At 41.5% G+C, this 23,053-nt stretch overlaps 1 protein-coding gene across 2 annotated transcripts in view; it reads right to left on the reverse strand.

The window, feature by feature from the left end:
- Window positions 1-23,053, reverse strand: part of RUNDC3B (RUN domain containing 3B) — a 355,495-nt gene that overhangs the window by 48,934 nt on the left and 283,508 nt on the right. For both annotated transcript variants that reach the window (XM_077490856.1, XM_077490857.1), the window contains exon 8: window positions 14,283-14,440. In XM_077490856.1, coding sequence (XP_077346982.1) covers window positions 14,283-14,440 — 158 coding nt within the window. The remainder of the gene's footprint in view (window positions 1-14,282; window positions 14,441-23,053) is intronic.

Genomic DNA, 23,053 nt, shown 5'->3' on the forward strand with positions numbered 1-23,053 from the left:
GTAAATCCTTTCTGAGCATGCGCGGAACTTAGTTTGACGAACAAGCCTACACACGAGGGGACTGTTCGCTGAAACAAAGTTTCAGCGGACAGTTTTTCGGAATTTCCGAAAAACCTTGTTCAGCGGACTGAAACTGTCCGCTGAAAGCCCACACACGAGCGGACTGTTTGCCGAAACACTGTTCAGCGGACAAAGTTGGGCGAACAGTCCCCGCGTGTGTACGCGGCCTCACACATGTGGTATCGCCGTACTCGGGAGTAATAGCAGAATGTGTTTTGGGGTGTAATTTGTGGTATGCATATGCTGTGTGTGAGAAATAAACTGATAATATGACAATTTTGTGAAAAAAAAAGTAAAAAAAAATCTTGATTTTGCAAAGAATTGTGGGAAAAAATGACAACTTCAAAAAACTCATCATGCCTCTTACTAAATATCTTGGAATGTCTTCTTTCCAAAAAGGGGTCATTTGGGGGGTATTTGTACTTTTCTGGCATGTTAAGGTCTCAAGAATTGAAATAGGCCGTCAGTACTTCAGGTGTGATCAATTTTCAGATATCGGCACCATAGCTTGTGGACTCTATAACAAAGACCAAATAATATCCACCAATTTGTACTTATTTTTACCAAAGATATGTAGTAGTATAAATTTTGGGCAAAATTTATGAAGAAACAATTACTAATCTGCTAAATTTTATAACAGAAACAAAGAAAAATTAATTTTTTTACAGAATTTTCTGTATTTTTTCTTTTATAGCACAAAAAATAAAAAACCGAGCGGTGATTAAATACCACCAAAAGAAAGCTCCATTTGTGTGAAAAAAAGGACAAACATTTCATATAGGTCCAGTGTTGCATGACTGAGTAATTGTCATTCAAAATGTCAGAGCACCGAAAGCTGAAAATTGGTCTGGTTATTAAGGGTGTTTAAGTGCCCAGTGGTCAAGTGGTTAAAAAAGGACTGGATTATTTCCTAAATGTAAATAATATAACTGGGTACTAACATTTATGGGTAAAGTTGATCCAGGGAATATAAGATTGCCTCTCAGGGGATGAGGAAGGAATGTTTTCCCCTGCTGTAGTAAATTGGATCATGATTTGCTGGGGTTTTTCCTCTGGATCAACTGTGGGTATAGGATTGGGTCTATGGGATCCCTGATGAAGTCACGTGATCAATGACGATACGCGTAGGATTGGCCTAGGAGGATACCGGAAGTGACGTCCGGGGTACGAACGAGGAAGCCGTTCGTTGTTTGTTAGTGAAAAAACCGCTTGATTTTTACTGTATAAGTGTGAGTACCCAGGACTTAGTTCCTTTTTATAATAAAGCATTTGTGTGAACGTACTTCACTATTGGAGCCCCCCTCTTTCTTTCTTGGGTCTGATTTGCGATCCCTTGCGGAATATCTGGAGGAAAAGGTTTTGGGGGCGCCCATACTACATTTAGGATATACACCGCAAAGTGTTGAAGTTCCCCTATACCTACTGAGGATATACACCCCATTTGAGGACACAACTGCTGCACTGGAGTATTTTGCTGTCTTACTGACAGCAGTGAGGTAAGGTACCCACTGCACTCAGTGTGTGAGCACCCACGTTTAAGGAGCTGAAAAATCACTGGTGGAATCATCCCGGGGTTGTTCATAGGATTCATTTCTTCACATAGCACAGCGTGGTTTTATTTCATCTTCCGCATGAACTTTATGATTTAGCCTTTGTACACTTATTTAGAGACATTTTTTATCACGTTTGCTGGACTACTATCTTTTGCATTTTGTGATAATAATTTTTTCATACACCGTTTTTTATATTTTTATTGTATATTTTTATATATACTCTTTTTTGCACATATGCTGGCACTTGTATGCACTTTCATGGACTGACACAGATTTGTTTGATGTCACGATTCTTTTGATAATTTTAAGACTTGCGATTTTTTTTCTTGTCACTTTATCACGAGTATATAGATTATTTTAGCTTCTTCATTTTATGAATATTAGTAGGAAATAGCTTCAAGCACTGTATTATTCACTTGGTATTTATTTTAGAATTAATGGAATTTTTAATCGCATGAGCACATTCTCAAGATTTTATGCGATTATTTAGTGATTTTAATTTTAATCACATGAGTGCGTTTTCAAGATTTTATGAGATTATTTATTAATTGTGTTATTAGACTTAATTTATTTTATGTGGAGCGCAACACCATCTATTTACTATTTACTGTCACTTTGAGGGGAGGGTTTGCACCTCTGTCGGTGTTTTTTGCTGCAACCACACCAACCTGCTCTAACTTTACCACTATAGCGCGAGGATAACCTACCATTACTACTGGGTCTATGGGATTGTATCATTTTTTATTTTTTATTTTATCGGTTGAACTAGATGGACTTTCGTCTTTTTTTCAACCTGGCAGCTATGTAAATATGAATGGGCAGGTTGGTTGTACCCTGTCTGTTTTTTTCCCAAATGATCAGTGCCGCCAGCTATAGCTGGAGGTGCTGATCAGCCTATTCTCATGGCAGGGAAGGCTCCCCACCTTCAGAACACAACAGCACAGCAGGAGTGATTCCCCCATCCACCTCGAATGTGTGGATAGGGGAATTGGGTCCCTTTTTTTTCTTTCAACCTGCTGATTAATGTATGACCAGCTTTAATGAGATTTACTTTTTCTATTTGTCCTGGGACTTTGAAAATCCAAAATTATGAGTGGAGGAGAAATCTTTAAATTGGGACACTTATTCCAGGGACAACTAAGGAGGTGATTTCCTTCAGATATATACTTTCACTTCCTATTGTTCCTATAGAAAAGGAAGTCAAGGAAATTCTCCCAAATGTGACACATATTTCAGTGACAAGTAAGAGGGGATTTCCTTTCACTTCTTAACGTTCCTATAGAACAGGAAGTGAAAAGAAATCCTCCCAAGTGGTACACAGATAGCAGAAAAACCCTGAAAGGTGTTTTAACCATTCCCTACTCTATACAAACTGGCATTAGAAATAAAGAATAGAAGAACCTTAGAAGTCCCAATTTCTTGTTGGCGAAGCAGGGTGCTTGTAGCAACGTGGAACCTAGGACTAAGCCACTATTGGAAAGCTTCAGGGGGTTAAAAAAAGCACACAGCAGACAAAAGACACATTTCTTAATATACACCAAGGGCACTAGGTATCTTGCAGATAAATGGCCATACTCGGTCCAAATTATGTCCAATTCCTGCTAATTTTGCCAATATTCGTTCCATGGGTGGCCCTGTCTGTGCCACCCAACTTGAAAAAAGTTGATTTCAAGTGACTTTTGTTGAATGAGCCAGGTGGAAAATTCTTGGCTGCATAGTGACTTCATCCAATGACATGCAGGTAATTGCTTGGCCATGGGTATCAGCTGTCAGAATTCAATAGCAAAAACTGTAGATCAGGGGTGTCCAAACTTTTTTCAAAGAGGGCCAGATTTGATGAAGTGAACATGCGTGAGGGCCGACCATTTTGCCCGACATTCTTTGAACCATTGAAAATTCGGTCTAAGTGTGTCCATCTGAGCGCTAATACACGGCCCAACAAGAATTCTCTTGCCTTTGTCGCACTCGTTCCCAACACACAGACGAATGCTCTGCACTTTAGGGGGTACCGTTAATTCTTAATGGTACCCCGCACATTGGAAAATGTAGGGTGCTTTTGGTGCAGTGCAATTAAAGAAAAAAAAAAAAAACTCGGGAACTTCTTTCCCTGCATTTGTGAGTAGGGAAGTCCATTGAAATTAATGGGCTGCCCTACACACAGTACGCAGCCACACAGATGTTGCATTTATGGGCTTAAAACAGGTGGTGAGGAGGCAACATAATGCCTCTTTACCGCCATTCAAATGCCTCTGAAAAGAGATCTGTGCATGGATTGCTTTTCAGAGGAGCAGCAGTCCTGGCTAATATTACACACAAGCCCTACAAAAGCAGTTTTGATGGTATAAGAATGGGGGGGGGGGGCCGGATTAAACGTAACATACACACAGATACATGCACACACTTGCAGACAAATGCACGCCGCACACACATGCATACACATACATACAGACATACATGCACACACATACAGACATACATATGTGCACACACGCATACGTACACACACACACACCTACAGACATACATACAGACACATGCGCACACACACATGCATACAGACACATGTGCACACACAGATACAGACATACATGCACACACATACAGATATACAGACACATGTGCACACACACATACATAAATGCACACACGTACAGACATGCATACAGACACATGTGCACACACACATACATCCAGACACATGTGCACACACACACACACACATCCAGACACATGTGCACACACATACAGACATATGTGCACACACACACACACATACAGACACATGTGCACACACACACATACAGACACATGTGCACACACACACACATACAGACACATGTGCACACACACACACACACACACACAGACACATGTGCACACACACACACATACAGACACATGTGCACACACACACATACAGACACATGTGCACACACACATACAGACACATGTGCACACACACACACACATACAGACACATGTGCACACACACACATACAGACACATGTGCACACACACACATACAGACACATGTGCACACACATACAGACATATGTGCGCACACACACATACATACAGACACATGTGCACACACATACAGACATATGTGCGCACACACACATACAGACACATGTGCACACACATACAGACATATGTGCGCACACACACATACAGACACATGTGCACACACACACACAGACACATGTGTGCACACACACAGATACAGACACATGTGCATACACACACATACAGACACATGTGCACACACACACACACACATATGAATAAAGCCCTTTTTCACACTAATTTAGCTTGTAGCATAGTACAGTACCTTTGCAGCTTCCACATTCAGCCGGGTACTGCACTGTAGGGGGAAGCAGAGAGCACAGCACAATCCTCTGCACTTTACTTTCACTTTTGAAGCTCACGGAGCTTCTCACAGTGCCGGGGATCGGCTCATCTGACAGCCCTGATCCCGCGGCACACTAAATTGAGAAAGACCAGGCGGGCCGTTCAAAACCGAACCGCGGGCCGCAATTGGCCCGCGGGCCGGACTTTGGACATGCCTGCTGTAGATTCATTCATGGCAGAAATCAAGTGAATTCTCTTACTCATCCCAGCAGGGCTTAAAGTGATTGTAAACGATCACCTTGTAAAACAACCCATTCACTTTAAAATAGAAATGAAAGGCAAAGCATTTGTGTGTATATATATATATATATATATATATATACACATATATATACACATATATATATATATATACACTTTTTTCCCCTTTTTTTATAAGTGATCACATTCCCTCTGCTCTCAGCTGCATAAGAGCTAGGGGGAGGAGAATCAGCAGCACTCTGAGCTTCCCAGAATGGCTGTGCAAGGAGGGTGTGTCAGGACTAGTCTGATCATTGGAGGAGAGCAGGCTGAGTTCCCAGCATAGTTAGAGAACTGACCACAATGTGTTCTCCTGTTTACTGTGGTCAGTTTATAATAGAAAAGCAGAGGGACTGATAGGAACATCATAGATTTCACACTAAGGAAGTAATACAAAGAGAACAGGATACTTTCTCATACAAGTACATGGTACAGCAGACACATATCAAAAATCTGAAATGTTGGGGTAACAAACATTTTAATGTATATAGACAACTTAAAGGCGAAGTTCATCTTTTGCCGCATGTTCCATTTACACTCATATTTAGGGTGTAACATGCACCAGCCCTAGTCCCACACGCCCCCAATTCTCGCCCTCCCTGTGACAGCGGGCACGGGTTCCTCTTCCTGAACCTGCTGCCACATTTGAAAATGTCACAGCTATGCAGGGCTCTACTTACACAGAAATGTCATTCATTCAAAGGAAACCGAAAAGTCCCATCTGCCATCGCAGAAGACGGCTCGTAGTTCTCAATAAACTGTGAGGGTGCTGATGAGCAAGTCCTACAGATTTTAAAAAGACAGTCTGTATGGAGCTACGGCAGAAAGCTGGAGGAGAATGATACTGCACCCATGATTCTCAGATTGCAGGTGCAATGCTTTGCAGGCTCCTGTGCAAGAAATAAATGCTATGTGCATTCATTATTTCGTGCAGAAAGGTAAACTTAGTCTTTGAAGTAGGAGTAAACTCCCATATGACTTTTACCTATAGGTAAGCCTATAATAAGGCTTACCTATAGGTACTGTAAACATTTCCTAAACCTGCACTGTACATGCAGTCGGTGACATCAGCGGGCGCATGCGCTCTGAAGAAACGGCCGAGTCGTTCCTTCAGAGTCCTGTGCCGTAAATGGTGGCTCCCCCACGTGATGTCACTCTGGCTCCAGCCACTCACACAGCCGGAGTCCGCAAACTCGGAGGGAAGACGGGTGAAGATGGAAGCCCTGTCAGCAGTGACAGCTCGCTGCTGGAAGGACTTCGTTCTAAGGTAAGTTTCACAATGAGCTAGTATGTAATGCAAAATAGCACATTATAACTTTGCCTTGGAGGTAGAAAAAAAAAAATGTTGTCAGTTTACTACTGCTTTAAGTCTACATTGTAAATCATAAGAAACAGGGTAAAATACAAAAAAAATTAGGCTGACATCACAGATAGAATAATCATCCTCTCAAATAAAAAGAAGCAATACTGACTAAATTAATATATATATATATATATATATATATATACGAGGGAAAAAGGTATTTGATCCCTTGCTGATTTTGTACGTTTTCCTGCTGACAAAGAAATGATGAGTCTATAATTTTAATGGTAGATTTATTTTAACAGTGAGAGACAGAATAACAACAAAAATTTTCAGAAAAACGCATTTCAAAAAAAGTTATAAATTGATTTGCATTTTAATGAGTGAAATAATTATTTGATCCCCTATGAATCGGCGAGATGTCTGGCTCCCAGGTATCTCCTATACAGGTAACAAGCTGAGATTAGGAGAACTCTCTTAAAAAGGGAGTGCTCCTAATATCAGCTTGTTAACCGTATAAATGACACCTGTCCACAGAAGCAATCAATCAGATTCCAATCTCTCCACCATGGTCAAGACCAAAGAGCTGTCCAAAGGTTGCCAGGGACAAGATTGTAGACTACACAAGGCTGGAATGGGCTACAAGACCACCGCCAAGCAGCTTGGTGAGAGGGTGACAACAGTTGGTGTGATTATTTGAAAATTGACCCAAAATAACTGGCAATCTCCCTCGGTCTAGGGTTCCATGCAAGATCTCACCTTGTGGAGTTTCAATGATCATGAGGAATCAGCCAAGAACTACACGGAAGAATCTTGTCAATGATCTCAAGGCAGCTGGGACCATAGTCACCAAGAAAACAATTGGTAACACACTACATTGTAAAGGACTGAAATCCTGCAGTGCACGCAAGGTCCCCCTGCTCAAGAAAGCACTTGTACAGGTATGTCCGAAGTTTGCTAAGGAACATCTGAATGATTCAGAGGAGAACTGGAAGAAAGTGTTATTTTCAGATACGACCAAATGCAAGCTCTTTGGCATCAACTCAACTCGCTGTGTTTGGAAGAGGAATGCTGCCTTTGACCCCAAAAACACCATCCCCACCGTCAAATATGGAGGTGGAAACATTATGCTTTAGAGGGCTTTTTCCCACTAAGGGGACAGGACAACTTTACCTCATCAAAGGGACGATTGACATGGCCATGTACCATCAACTCATGGGTAAGAACCTCCTTCCCTCAGCCAGGGCCATTGAAAAAGGGTCATAGATTAGTATTCCAGCATGACAATGAACCAAAACACACTGCCAAGGCAACAAAGGAGTTCCTCAAGAAGAAGAACATTAAGGTCCTGGAGTCTCCAGACCTTAATCCCATAGAAAATACGTGGAGGGAGCCGAAGGTTTGAGTTACCAAACATCAGCCTCGAAACCTTAATGACTTGGAGAGGATGTGCAAAGAAGAGTAGGACAAAATCCCTCCTGAGATGTGTGCAATCCTGGTGGCCAACTACGAGAAACGTCTGACCTCTGTGATTGCCAACAAGGATGACGTGGGACCCAAGCTGCTGTACCTGATCAGTAGATCAAGGCAAAGCTGCATACTCTACACCAGGTGAGTACCTGAAATGAGGACAATGCTGCATGACAGATAATTAGAAAAAAAAAAAAGGGGCGAATGAAGTTCCTCTTTGAGATTATCAAGCTGACCCTTTAGTGACATAATGATATTTCCTACTTTATAAAGGCAGTGCTGTGCTTTTAAATCCTCTTTTAAAGTTATTAAGCACAGCAGAAAATGTGTTCTAATCAATATTTTAACAAGAGGGACCCATCGCTCTTCTCTTTGATCTGTATAGACATAATGCTAATGGCTTCGGAGACGGCAGCAATTTGCATTTTCCATTCATCTCCAGACTTGCGGTAAAGTTGTCAGAATCGCCATTCTCCGACTTTCCACCTCCTGCCGCAGTGTGATCCCCATCTCCTAAAGAGACTCCTCCACTCAGACGCTCTTCGTACTTCTCAGTGACAGTCATTGCTTTGAATTTACCGAGGTGACGCGAGTTCAGCACTCATACCCTAGCAACACAGATCCTCAGCGGTAATAAGAGGTCTCATTTCTAGGCTCAGCAATACACCATTTGTAATTATCCCCCAGAGCTTCACAAGGGCCCGGTTCAATCTGAATCCCTGGCACATATTTTCCTTTATTTTATTTTTCCTAGCCTTTCCGAGGAGGAATTAGCTGGAACTGCTGGAAAAAAGGAAATCCATAAGAAAAACGTATTTTCTGAAATGAATAAATGCGCTAGCATTATGTAACAGCATCTTGAATGAATGCACATTTTATTTGTTTAAGTGGAGCGCTGGTATATTTGATGCAAATACTCACTTTTTTCCAGTTTATGCTTAAAGTGTAATTAACCACTTGCCTAATGTGCACTTTTACCCCCTTCCTGCCCAGGCCAATTTTCAGCTTTCCGTGTTGTTCCACTTTGAATGACAACTGCGCGCTCATGCAAAACTGTACCTATATGAGATTTTTATCATTTTTTTGGGGTGATATTTAATCACCACTGGGTTTTTTATTTTTTGTTAAACCAAAAAAGACCAAAAATTTTGAAAAAAAATAGTTTTTCATAGTTTTTTATAAAAGAAATTTCAAATCGGTAATTTTTCTCCTTCACTTATGTGCGCTGATGAGGAGGCCCTGATTGGCAGCACTGATGGGCACAATTGTGGCTGCACTGATAATCAATGCCCTGATTATCAGTGCAGATGTCCTTTTCATACAAGTTGTCAGTATTAGAAAAGGAATTAAAAATAATTTACTTAAGCGCTGATACAGATAGATTGAGAAACTAGTTAATAAGTGTAAACAAATGGTTCAGCTGCAGCTATTTAAATGTGCTATGATACCACACACATGAATAATAAATATAAATAATAATAGTGTGCCCAAACCCAACTTAAAGTGGTTGTTAACCCTTACAAACACTTTGACCTACAGGCAAGCCTAGATTAAGGCTTACCTGTAGGTCCACGAAATATCGTATAGGTTTAGGAGATATTTACCTGAACACAGCCACCGCTGTCTACGGCGCATGCGCCGTAGACAGCGGCGTGCAGGCGCACTGGGTAAGCTGCAGATCGCGGCGATATGCCGCGAGTGTCGGCTCCCGTGCGGGAGTGACGTCATCGCTGCTCCGGCGAATCACAGCGCCGGAGCAGTGAGGCCCACCAAGAAGATGGACGCTCGGAACTACAGGGGACAGCGGTGACTTCGCTGGCTCCTGTGTCAGGTAAATGACACATAATGGACTACTATGCGATGCATAGTAGTCCATTATGCTTTACCTTTGCAGGGAATCAAAGAGGAAGTAAACCCATCAGGGTTTACTTCCTCTTTAATAGTAATAATACACAGTGCATAGTACTGCAAACACTTATGTACATATATCCATAAGCATACAAATGTTGTGTATCATAAATGATAAACAAAAAAAGATTTGTAATAATAATACTCCTTCCCAACGGAAAAGTCATCACCACCTCAGTGTGAAATTCCTGCTCACCTTCCAAAAATGGAAAAACCCCCTGGGTCATATATCACTTTTCAAAACAAGGATCCTCACTAGGATCAGCTTATATGTTTCCCGTGTCTAGATGATGATTTAAAGATTTACCTGTGTTTCTCCAAAGATGACCGGTTCTTCCAAATCAAATTCACTCTCAACAAAGATAAAAGGACATAAAATTGCGCAAGATTGCTGTATATCCAATTATTCCTACTTAATATAGAATGTTCACTGACATTTTATTTGATGAAAAAAACGCATATTGAACTATCAGTAGTGTAAGCAGCTCTCCTCCTTACTGCACGTCCGGTATAATGAAACACCGAAAGAAATGTCACTGCCACTTATTGTCATTTGCTGCAGTGCTATTCAATTTAACAAAAAGGTGCCTATGCGTCTCTTGCGCTATTGTTGCCCATAGAGCAGCCTATTGAAATTAATAATAATGATGCACCAAGGGAAGCTCAATCCCTTTTTGACCTAATTTACCTGCTTGCATTGTTTCATACTTTGTGTTTTTTTTTTAAACAAATTTTTTGCAATGTCGCAAGACTATCACATACAGTATATTGTTGTTTCACACTTACGGACTTAACGCAATACCTCTGGGAACAATCTGTATATGTACACATTTGATAGACAGACATATATAGTAAATCTGGTTTATATTTTGTGGCTTTATTTGCATTACACAACTGACCAGCGAAGTTGGATGTTTAAAACAGATTGCTTTACTCATATATGAAATTATTACTGTTATTATAACTGTTTCTATGTCGTGCTTCATTGCAAAATAAAAAAAAAAAAAAAACGGCAAAAAATAAATGACGCCCTAAATGCGCAAAAACACAGACACCATTGCGCCTGCATAGGTGTGATAGCAGCCTTAACTTGCACCGTCCTAAAAATGCAGTATTTCAAGCTGGTTTTATGTAGTTTAAAGTGTGTGGCCATATTGACACCACCCAGCTGGACAAACTTCAACTGGGAAATCGAAGGATCAGGCAGAAAAAAGTTGGTCAAACAGTGACTGCAGCCAATCAGGGATTCAAAGGTTCCAGCTGCCATAATACAGCAGCTGAAGGGTCACGCTGTTTATCATGCGGAAAACTTCACATATGACCAGCTACATGACTTCTCCTATTTCTACATACTACATACTTCTACATACTACACCCAAAAGTATTGTCATTTCTAGAACAGCTTCTTCCTTTTATTCCGATTGCCCTCCTTTCATACACAAATCCAAGACTTCTTCCAGACTTCTCTCCTACTGTGAAACACCTTCCCTCGTAACAGTAGACACTTCCATAAAAAGTCACTCAAAACATACTTCTTTACACTAACATATGATCTGATATCATCAGTACTCCACTCGTAATATAATACAGCTTCCAATAGGAGTCACGCATATTTTTGTACTCAAGTCCTTTTCTCCATTAATTCATTGGAGGACACAGAAGTCTATTCTTCAACATGTGGGTAAAGCTGAAACCTCCAGGAGGTTTGTACTTAAAGGAGAAGTACAGCCAAAGCTCGTTTGGCTGGAGTTCTCCTGTGGATCACAGTAGTGCAGTTCATTCTTCACTCCTGTAACCTGCTTTCAGCAGACAGCAGCCTGAAGCCTGCTGTCAGCTGACTTCAGAGAGCCAGTCCAGGTTCGGGAAGGATCGCAGCCATATGGTCAGGATCCGTCCACATTCATGAACCGGCACAGGGCTCAGCAAGCCGCTGAGAGCCTGAGTCGGCCGCTCCTGCCCCCTCCACAGTCCAGCACTCCAGTAAGAACGGGGGGAAAGTGGTAGGGGGGAGGGGGAAAGGAATGAGGGGGCGAAAGAACAGAGCAGAGAGCCAGTGACTGACGGCCACCGTCTCTCTGCTCACAGAGCCCTGAGAAAACTGAGCGCTCAGCAGTGTTAGATTGCTCGGTTCTCAGTGTTAGAGCCGGTGAGGGACAGATGCCACATCCCCCTAGGAAAGTATGATAAAAAAAAAAAAAAAAAAAAAAAGCAAATCCCATACATCTCTTAACGAAAAAATAAAAGGGCCACAACTAGTAAATAAACCTCTACACATGCACATATGCTCAGGAGTAGCAAGTAGTGAATAATAGAAAAAACAATCATAAAATTATCATACCAGTGACAAAAGGCCAACAACACAAAGAACAGATTTTAGGGTGGATGGAGCTATGTCCTCCAATGAACTATTGAAATAAAAGGATTTTATAGTGAGTATAAAAATCTTACTTTCTCCCAGTGTTTATTGGAGGACACAGATGTCAATTTATTTAACATTGGGGATGTCCAAAAGCAGCCCACAAAAATTTGAGGGTCGGCACAAGGACACTAAAAACGGGTGCAAATGTGTTCTAGCAACCTGCAAAGTCTAGATCTTGCAGAGCTAGAAAGATAGGTCTTCTCAAGATATGCAAATTGTGTAATACATTGCAGCTTACTTGTCCTTCAAAATAGTGGAGATATTAGTTTTCTTTTTTCATACTAAATATGTTTTCAGAAAATACAGAAAAAAGCTGTTCCTCTTGCTAGATATATCACTTCCTCTGAGCTTATAAGAAAACACAAAGAACCATATCGTTAGTCCCATGTAATGAAGATGAACAAAGGCAGACAGGTTTGTCAGCCTGTGTGACAACCATGGCTCTCTCCATAGATACAGTGGGGGAGTGAGTGTAGCCACCCGGGGCAGGAAGTGTTATGTTGTGTACACACGACCGGACTTTCCGGCAGACTAGGTCCGACGGTCTTCCAGACTGACTTTTCAGCAAAGTTCCGACGGACTTTCCGAAATGAACAGACATGGCCACACACAATCACACCAAAGTCCGACGGATTCAAGCGTGATGACGTACGACCGGACTAGAATAAGGAAGTTCATAGCCGATAGCCAATAGCTGCCCTAGTGTCGGTTTTCGTCTGTTGGACAAGCATGCAGACAAACTGATTTTTCGACCGGTTACTATTACCTTTTTTACTGGCCAAATGTTGCGGCCACTTTTACTGTCAATTGCATTCTTGCCATAAAAATAATAATAATACGGTAATGATGAAAAAAAACACTAATGCAACAACCACATAAAATTATGTGCTGTAATATATAATACTTTTGGGTTTAGATACACTTAAACTAATTTAAGCTCATGAGCATGTGCAGGGGTAAAGCCATTAGCTGCGACTGGGCTCTTTTTGCGAGCGGTATTTGCATGGTAATGCAAACTCAGCTTGAGCCCTAGTTCACATCAGTGAGGCTTTGAAATCACAGGACTTCAGCGCGATTTCAAAGCCGCAGATCGATTCGATTTGCACCTCTGATTTCATTGTGGCTTGCGATTTCATTTAACTGAAGTTTATGCAAGTCGCAATGAAATTCCAAAAAGGAGTGAAGAAACTGGTGCAACTTAAGTCGCAATGATTTGAACAGTTCCATTGCCGACAAGGGGGTGCAACTTGTCAGGCGTTTTTGAACTGTCAAAACGCATGACAAATCGCACCTGTGTGAACCAGAGCTGAAGCAGATCAAATGCAGGTCAATGAATTCTGGATTATATAAGAAGGGTCTCAAACTTATGTCAATTGGATGCCATCCACACAAGCCCAAGCCACCAACAAAGGCCCTTTATCCCTGGATTTATACATTTCTTGGTAATTGCATTATTGTACTATATTATACCAGTCACATTGTCCCATATGTGCTGCTTTTTTGTAAAGTGCTGTGCAAAACTACTGCCCTTTTTTGAATATTAGGAAAATAGTAATAACAGGCATGCAGGTTTGTATGTTTGGACATTGCATGTTCACACCCTACAACACTTATCACCAATACTATGCAAGGCAAACAGCACTGACACTATCTTCCAATGAATTACATTGAGAGTCTGAGATTATGGCGATCTTGCTGCTGGAGAATCCAATATATATAAAAAGCCAGAGGCTGACTCAGCCAACCTGGCTTCACCTACAGCCAAATATCTTTTTTGTCTGAACATACCCTTTAAACGGACCTAGAACCTTAGCGATGTCATCCACCGCTAAGGCGCTGATATCATATCATTGACAGGTGGACCCCATTGTAGTGTACGGATACTAAAGTTGAGGAACATTTTTTTTCCCATACTCACAGTTGGTCCTGGAGTTCTACAATTATGTATTCTAGCTGTTCTTTCTCCAGCTTGTGGTTCACGTCAAGGTCCTTAATCCTCTGTAGTAATAACTTGTTTTGAGATACTGAGTCAGATAGTTGAACTTCCCGAAGGCGAACCAATTCTTCAAGATAACCCTGAAAAGGGAACAGTACACATTAATCACCTCAATGTTTGGGATTGCATCTTGCTGATCAGAAGTCTTCCAACACAGGGTCATCCTAGACTTTACCATAGCAATGGCTATAATGAGGTGTGTCCATTCTCAGGTGACTGCACAAACCTTTCATCATTGAATGTAAAAATCTTGATTTCTGAGGATAAGTTAAAGGCTGACCCGGCCTCTTTGACACCCAAAACTGCCTATTGGTTCTTAAACGTGATAGGTTGCCTCAACATCCTATAGGAAGCTGAAGGCCTGGGTAAGCCATCTTTCGCAAACTGAGATATGCTATAAAGTAAAAGCTTGGATTGCGAGTAACTTGGTCTGGGAGTGATTTACAAGACCAGCAACTTTTTTTTATAAATGTTACCTTCGTAAACAAGCATGGTCTTGCAATAAGAGTAGCGCCACGTCACAACTGAGTATACAAGAGAAGAGATTTGTGCCTCTAACACCCCTTTCACACCAGGGCGTTTTGCAGGCGCTCTAGCGTTAGAAATAGCGCCTGCAATCCGCCCTAAAGAAGCTGCACCATTGTGTGTAGTGTGAAAGCCCGAGGGCTTTCACACTACAGCAGTGCGCTGGCAGGACGTCAGAAAAAAGTCCTGCCAGCAGCTTCTTTGGAGCGGTGTGTTTACCGCTCCTCCACCGCTGCTCCCCATTGAAATCAATGGGGCAGCGCTGTAATACCGCCGGCAAAACGCTGCTATTGCGGCATATTGCCGGCGGTTTTAACCCTTTAAAAAAAGCGCACCGCTAACGGCCGAAATGCTCCGCAAATCCGGCGGTAAAACTATTTTTAGCGCCGTTTTACCACTGACGCTATGGGCGGTGTGGTGTGAAAGGGGTGTAAGTGTAGCAATATGGTTACATTTAAGAAAGGTACAGCATTTAGGCTCAGTTCACACTTGGGATCCGACTTGTGAGACTCCAAGCCACGTCACATGTGAAATCCCATTTTAGTAAATGAAAGCAGTCTTAGCACTACTGGAGTCGGTCTGACTTTTGAAAAGGCCCCTTTACTACTTCAAGGCGACTTCTATCCGACTTGTCCCCATAGACTTCAATGGAAGTTGCCTTGAAGTCACATTGCTATAATCTCTTTATATGGACTATAGACTAAAGGATTTATGAATAAATGGTTGTGGAACAAATCATCTGAGTTTCCATTATTTCTTATGGGGAAAAATTTGCTTTGATATACGAGTGCTTTGGATTACAAGCATGTTTCCGAAACAAATTATGCTCTCAGTCCAAGGTTTTGCTGTATTTGAGATTTAATTTTTGAGATTTGCTGTATTTAAATCCATTTTGGTGTAGGGATAGGAATACATTTCACCTAAAGGTATTTGAATTTCATTAAGATGTCACTTTACATGGCCTTCTGGAATGGCAGCTTTACTTTCAAACTACCGTGGTGTGAAAGTTGTACAAAATTTACTGACAAATGTTACAATAATGACTAAAGAATACTATAATTTTTAAAAATAACAAACACACGCAGCTCTCTCATTCCTGTGCATGATTTGCTAATTTATGTTCATTTTTTTCCAATTCACTAAATAATTTTTGCATGGATCTGGTGAATTTACCATGGGTGTTATACCATATATATTTTGTGATAGTACATAATTAAACTTGACCTCCGGAAAATTCACCCCCCTTTATGACCAGGCCATTTTTTGCAATACGGCACTGCTTTACTTAAACTGACAATTGCGCAGTCGTGCGATACTGTATCCAAATAAAATGTATGTCCTTTTTTTCCCACACATAGAGCTTTCTTTTGGTGGTATTTGATCACCTCTACAGTTTTTTTATTTTTTGCGCTATAAACAAAAAAAGACAGACAGTTTTTAAAACAAAAAAAAAACTAAACAATATTTTTTTTACTTTCTGCTATAAAACATATCCAAAAAAAAAAAAAAATCAAATGTCTTCATCAATTTAAGCCAATATGTATTTTTACTACATAAGTTTGGTAAAAAAAAATCCAAATAAGCGTATATTGATTGGTTTGCGCAAAAGTTATAGCGTCTACAAACTATGGGATTTTTAAATTTTTTACTAGTAATGGCAGCGATCACCGCGCCGGTCCTGAGGAGCTGCAGGCAGGAGTTTTTAGGCGAGGGCACGGCTTCGGCCTAGTCTGCGAGGCCATTGCGGATTAGGCCGAAGCCGTGGCCTCGCCTAAAAACTCCTGCCTGCAGCTCCTCAGGACCGGTGCGGTGTCCATCAAAAAAAACAAACTCGATTTGAAAATTTAAAAAATCGCCCAGCTCTAGCTCACAGTGTGAAGTAAAAACAGAGTTATGCCACGTACACACGGGCGGACGGTATGGCGTACTTAGTCCGTCGAAACACATTTCAGCGGACAATCCGCTCGTGTGTGGGCTTCAGCGGACTTTTTCAGCGTGCAGTCCGGCGTACTAAGTATTTCGGATTTTCCGTAATTCTGTCCGTCATACTTTGGTTTCAGCGGACAATACGGTCGTCAGTGTGCTAGTTGGACGGACTAAGAATGGCGCATGCCCAGAAAGGATTTACAGGGCGGAAGGGTGCTTTGCTGTGTCTTGGACTTCCTATTTCTAGTCCCGTCATACGTGCTGTACACGTCATCACCCAAGCTTTCGTCGGACTGTTTGGGTATCCGTGTGTGGTCAAGTCCGTTCAGTGGAAAGTATGACGGACTGTCCGTCGGATTGTATGACGGACTAAGTACGCCATACAATCCGCTCGTGTGTACGCGGCATTAGCAATGCTGTGTAATGCTGAAGTTTCACTTTAAATAGTTTTCATTTAATATAAATTAAATGTTAATTTTATTTTAAATGATGACTCCAATCCAAAGTGGCATTCATTTTTGTGAACTGAATATTTGGTTGTAGAGAAAACTGTCCAGAGACACAATAAGATGTAAAATAAGTCGCAGTGCTCTGTGAATTGAACTCAATGTGCCTTTGATGAAACCCTCTCTATAACCAGCTATAAAGTGTCACCATTATCTGAGGTTTTCACAGAATTAAAATGAAAATAAACAGAGGGAGCTCATCTGGAGCGAAGGGAATAAGATTGCAGGCAGCTCAATTAACAGGATAACACTCTCTAAGTATTTTCTAGAGACATCACAGAAATCCAATTAGATCTAGTGCACAAACCAAAAATCATACTTCCAATTGACATCAATGTCCACTGTAGACAACACTAATATATATATATATATATATATATATATATATATATATATATATATATATATATATATATATATATATATATATATATATATACACACAACACTTACTGGACACTTTATCAGGTGCACATGTTCATTTGCTTGGTAACACAAATTACAAATCAGCCAATCACATGGCAATGCATTTAGGCATCTAGATGTGGTGAAGACAACTTGATGAAGTTCAAACCGAGCATCAGAATGGGGAAGAAAGGGGGTTTAGGTTTAGATGACTTTGAACGTGGCATGGTTGTTGGTGCCAGGCAGGCTGGTCTGAGTATTTAAAAAACTGCTGATCTACTGGGATTTTCACGCACAGCCATCTCTAGCGTTTACAGAGAATGATCCACAAAAGAGAAAATATCCAGTGAGTGGCAGTTGTGTGGAGGAAAATGGCTTGTTGAGGTCAGAGGAGAATGGGCAGAAAGGTTTGAGGTGATAGAAAGGCAACAGTAACTCAAATAACCACTCGTTACAACCAAGGTATGCAGAATACCATTTCTGAACACACATCACCTCAAACCTTGAAGTAGATGGGCTACAGCAGCCGAAGACCAAACCAGGTGCCACTCCTGTCAGCTAAGAACAGGAAGCTGAGGCTACAATTCGCACAGGCTCACCAAAATCAGACAATAGAAGATTGGAAAAACGTTGCCTGGTCTGATGAGTCTCGATTTCAGTTGCGATATTCAGATGGTAGGGTCAGAATTAGGTGTAAACAACATGAAATAATAGATCCATCCTGCCTTGGTTCAACAGTTCAGGCTGGTGGTGTAATGGTGTGGGGGATATTTTCTTGGCACACCTTGGACCCCTTAGTACCAATTGAGCATCGTTAAAACACCACGGCCTACCTGAGGATTGTTACTGACCATGTCCATCCCTTTATGACTACAGTGTCCCCATCTTCTGATGGCTCCTTCCAGCAGGATAATGCTCCATGTCACAAAGCTCAAATCATCTCACCACTGGTTTCTTAAACATGACAATGAAATCTCTGTACTCCAATGGCCTCCACAGTCCCCAGATCTCATCCAATAGAGCACCTTTGGGATGTGGTGGAATGGGTGAGTCGCATCATGGATGTGCAGCAGATAAATCTGCAGAAACTGTGTGATGACATCATGTCAATATGGACCAAAATCTCTGAGAAATGTTTCCAACACCTTGTTGAATCTATGGCATGAAGAATGAAGGCAGTGCTGAAGGCAAAAGGGGGTTCAACCCGGTACTAGCAAGGTGTACCTAATAAATTGGCTGGTATATATATCTCTATCATATATCAACTAAAAAATAAAATCACAAGCTTTGCTGTATTTAGCACTCCCAAAATGCCCTGCCAATAGGAATGAATGGGCAACGCTTTTAAAGTGCCTGAAAATCGCTTTCAATGTGCTGGTAAACGGGGAGTTTTTAACACGTTTCTTGGGGCTAAAAGAACCCCACTAGCTTAAACAGCACTAAGTGCTGCCAAAACTAGCAGCGCTTTAGCGCTAACAGCCAGTGCTTCCAGTGGGAAAGCAGCCTTAACAGTGCATGTCAGAACAAACGAAGCCATGAAGTCGAAGGAATTGTCTTTAGACCTCAGAGACAGAATTGTATCAAGGCACAGATCTGGGGAAGGGTACAGAAAAATAAGCACAATGGCCTCAGTCATCTTTAAATGGAAGAATTTTGGAACCACCAGGACTCTTCCTGGAGCAGGCTGCTCAGCCAAACTGAGTGATCGGGGGAGAAGGGCCTTAGTCAGAGAGGTGACCTAGAGCCCGATGGTCACTCTAACAGAGCTTGAGCGTTTCTCTGTGGAGTGAGGAGAACCTTCCAGAAGAACAACCATCTGTGCAGCTCTCCACCAATTAGGCCTGTATGGTAAAGTGGCCAGATGGGAGCCACTCCTCAGTTAAAGGCACACCACAGTCCACCTGGAGTTTGCCAAAGGGCAACTGAAGGATTCTCAGACCACGAGAAACAAAATTCTCCGGTCTGATGAAACAAAGATTGGACTCTTTGACCTCAATGGCAAGCGTTGTGTCTGGAGGAAACCAGGCACCGCTCATCATCTGGCCAATACCATCCCTACAGTGAAGCATGGTGGTGGCAGCATCATGCTGTGGGGATGTTTTACAGCAGCAGGAACTGGGAGACTAGTCACGATCAAGGGAAAGATGAATGCAGCAATGTACAGAGACATCCTTGATGAAAAATGGCTCCAGAGCTCTCTGGACCTCAGACTGGGGCAAAGGTTCATCTTCCAACAGGACAACAACGCTAAGCACAGCCAAGATAACAAAGCAGTGGCTACGGGACAACTCTGTGAATGTCCTTGAGTGGCCCAGCCCAGACTTGAACCCAACTGAACATCTCTAGAGAGAACTGAAAATGTCTGTGCACCAACGCTCCGCGTCCAACCTGATGCAGCTTGAGAGGTCCTGCAATGATCATTGGGAGAAACTGCCCAAAAATAGATGTGCCAAGCTTATAGCATCATACTCAAAAAGACTTGAGGCTGTAATTGGTGCCAAATGTGCTGCAACAAAGTATTGAACAAAGGCTTTGAATACTTATGCACATGTCATTTTTTCATTCTTTATTTTTAATAAATTTGCAAAGATGACAATCAAACTTCTTTCACGTTGTCATTATGGGATATTGTTTATAAAATTTTGAGGAATATAATTAATTCAATCCATTTTGGGATAAGGCTGTAACATAACAAAATGTGGAAAAAAAGTGAAGCGCTGTGAATACTTTCCGAATGCACTGTAAATACAGTGTCCTTTTAAGTGTGTGGTGGTTTCTCCAGAGTTGGGTACACCTTCCTAGGCCTTGCCTACAGTCCAGTAAAACAGTAAGGCTAGGAGTTATGTGTTTTTTTTGTAGGAGGACCCTGTGAAATACAAAACCCTACCAAAGACACATGTACATGCATTTTTTGTTCAATATTATTTTATTACGTTTCAAAGAACATGAAAAAAAAAAAAAACAATTATAAAATCACACGGATATAGTGTAAAAACATATTTGATGGATTTACAATGAAAGAAAAATGCTTCCGAAAATACGCAGATTCATTAATCAGAATGTAAGGCATCCTGAACAAAGGAATATGCATGTCAAATACGTAGAACAGCATCATAAACGTCAGCTATTAGGACAGATATAGCTCAAGATGTGGGATGATCAATTAACTCGTTTAGGGCTCTCACGCTGGTAAATTGAGAACATAGAATGTAATGGAGGGAAAGCATGCCCAGATGACTGGTGGAAAAGATTCAAATAGCATATGATAAAATGGAAAAAGCGGGGAAAACATGAAAATTAAATGGGAAAAAAAAAAGCTTCTGAAAAGTGAGGGAAAAACAGGGAGAAGGGGACAAGGGGGCATGCACTGCACCCCAAAACCCCCCTTTCAGGGACCCCAACCTGGAATGCTTGACTCATGATGAAATCATGTCTCCAACTCCTGTGAGTTACGGAATATGGTCCAACCGGCCCAAATCATAAGCATACCTATGCAACCTCTCATGCTCCGCAACGAACAGCGTGTCCATTTTTCAGTACCCATTTGGCCAGGGTAGGTACGCAAGGGGATCTTCAACTTCAGGAATCGAGGCTCTAGCAGCCGTCAGGAAATGGTGAAGGATGTCTTGTTTAGCAGCTTTAAAGGATCCAGAAATTATAGATACTAAAGTACTTTACAGTACAGCTTTAGAACAGAAGCCCAGGAGGACAGAACTGAATACAGGAGACCTGTACCTGCTTTTTTTATGCAGTTGCATTCAAGTCTATGGAGCCAAAAATGCGGCGTGCTGCATGTAAAAAAAGTTCCCGCACCTTTAAAAAAAACTGCATTGGAAGAAACTGCATAGATGCTAACAGAACACACAGGAATGAATACAAATGGATTGTGATGTGTTTCTGCATCTCTGCGTATGCACGAAAAAAAAAAAAAAAAACACAGTGGGAAGTGTGGCATCTTTGTGATTCTAGGTCCCGACTACGCTGAACTAGGGCTCTGTATCTCTTTCTTGTCTTTTCCTATCTGGCTTTCTCTCTGTGTTCAGTTTCATTTAATACTTCTAGTGGATATTATACCTTGTTTTTTTTTTGTTTTGTTTTTTTTATCATTTCACTACTTATTATTGTTTGAATATCCATACCAATATGGCATTGTTCGGCAGAATACAGTGTTACAGTTGTGGTTAGCTTCTTGAGATAACTTTCCGTTGAGTTGTAAAATACAGTGCATCTGTAAAGTTATTCACAGCACTTTTCCACATTTTAATATGTTACAGCCTTATTCCAAAATGGATTCAATTCATTATTTTCTTAAAAATCTACAAACAATACCCCATAATGACAATGTAAAAGAAGCTCTTTGAAATCTTAGCAAATTTATAAAAAATTGAAAAAGCAAAAAATAAATAAAAAATCACATGCACATAAGTACTGTATTTATTGGCGTATAACACGCACCCCAATTTTAAGAGGGGAGTTTAAGGGAAAAAACTTACATTTAAAAAAAAAAAAACCTTGATGCAAAATTAGGGTCACAGCTCATTGCTCAGTGCCCATCTGCAGCCTCTAAATTGCCCATCAATGCACCCTGCTCAGTGCCTATCTGCAGCCATTAAATTGACCAACAATGCCACCTGTTCAGTGACCATCTGCAGCCTCACCTTACCCATCATTGCAGCCTCGCCAGTGTTGGATTATCCCTGCTGTCTCCAAGGGAAAAGGAGCAGCGAGCGCCAATGAATTACACAGAGCCGCGATCTCCTGTGTATCCGGCGCTCCGTTACTCACAGCCACAACTACTGGCCCGGCTCATATGATAGACAGAACAGTGGCCAGGAGGCGTGGCTGTATGTAGCACCAGGTACACAGAAGATCGTGGCTCTATGTAATTCCTGCTGTCTCTTCCTCAGAGACAGCAGGAATCGGTGTATAACACGCACCCACGATTTTCCCCTGATTTTAAGGGGAAAAAAGTGTGTGTTATATGCTGATAAATACGGTATTCACAGCCTTTGCGCAATACTTTGTTGAAGCACCTTTGGCACCAATTACAGCCTCAAGTCTTTTTGAGTATGATGCTACAAGCTTGGCACACCTATTTTTGGGCAGTTTCTCCCAATGATCATTGCAGGACCTCTCAAGCTGCATCAGGTTGGATGGGGAGTGTCGGTGCACAGCCATTTTCAGATCTCTCCAGAGTTGTTCAGTCGGATTCAAGTCTAGGCTCTGGCTGGGCCAACCAAGGACATACACAGATCCCATAGCCACTCCTTTGTTATCTTGGCTGTGTGAATAGGGTTGTTGTCCTGTCAGAAGATGAACCTCGCCTTAGTC

This window comes from Lithobates pipiens, unplaced genomic scaffold, assembly GCF_037356315.1.
Source record: "Lithobates pipiens isolate NorthernLeopardFrog02 unplaced genomic scaffold, aLitPip1_a1.2 Scaffold_19, whole genome shotgun sequence".
NCBI classification, from domain to species: Eukaryota; Metazoa; Chordata; class Amphibia; order Anura; family Ranidae; genus Lithobates; species Lithobates pipiens.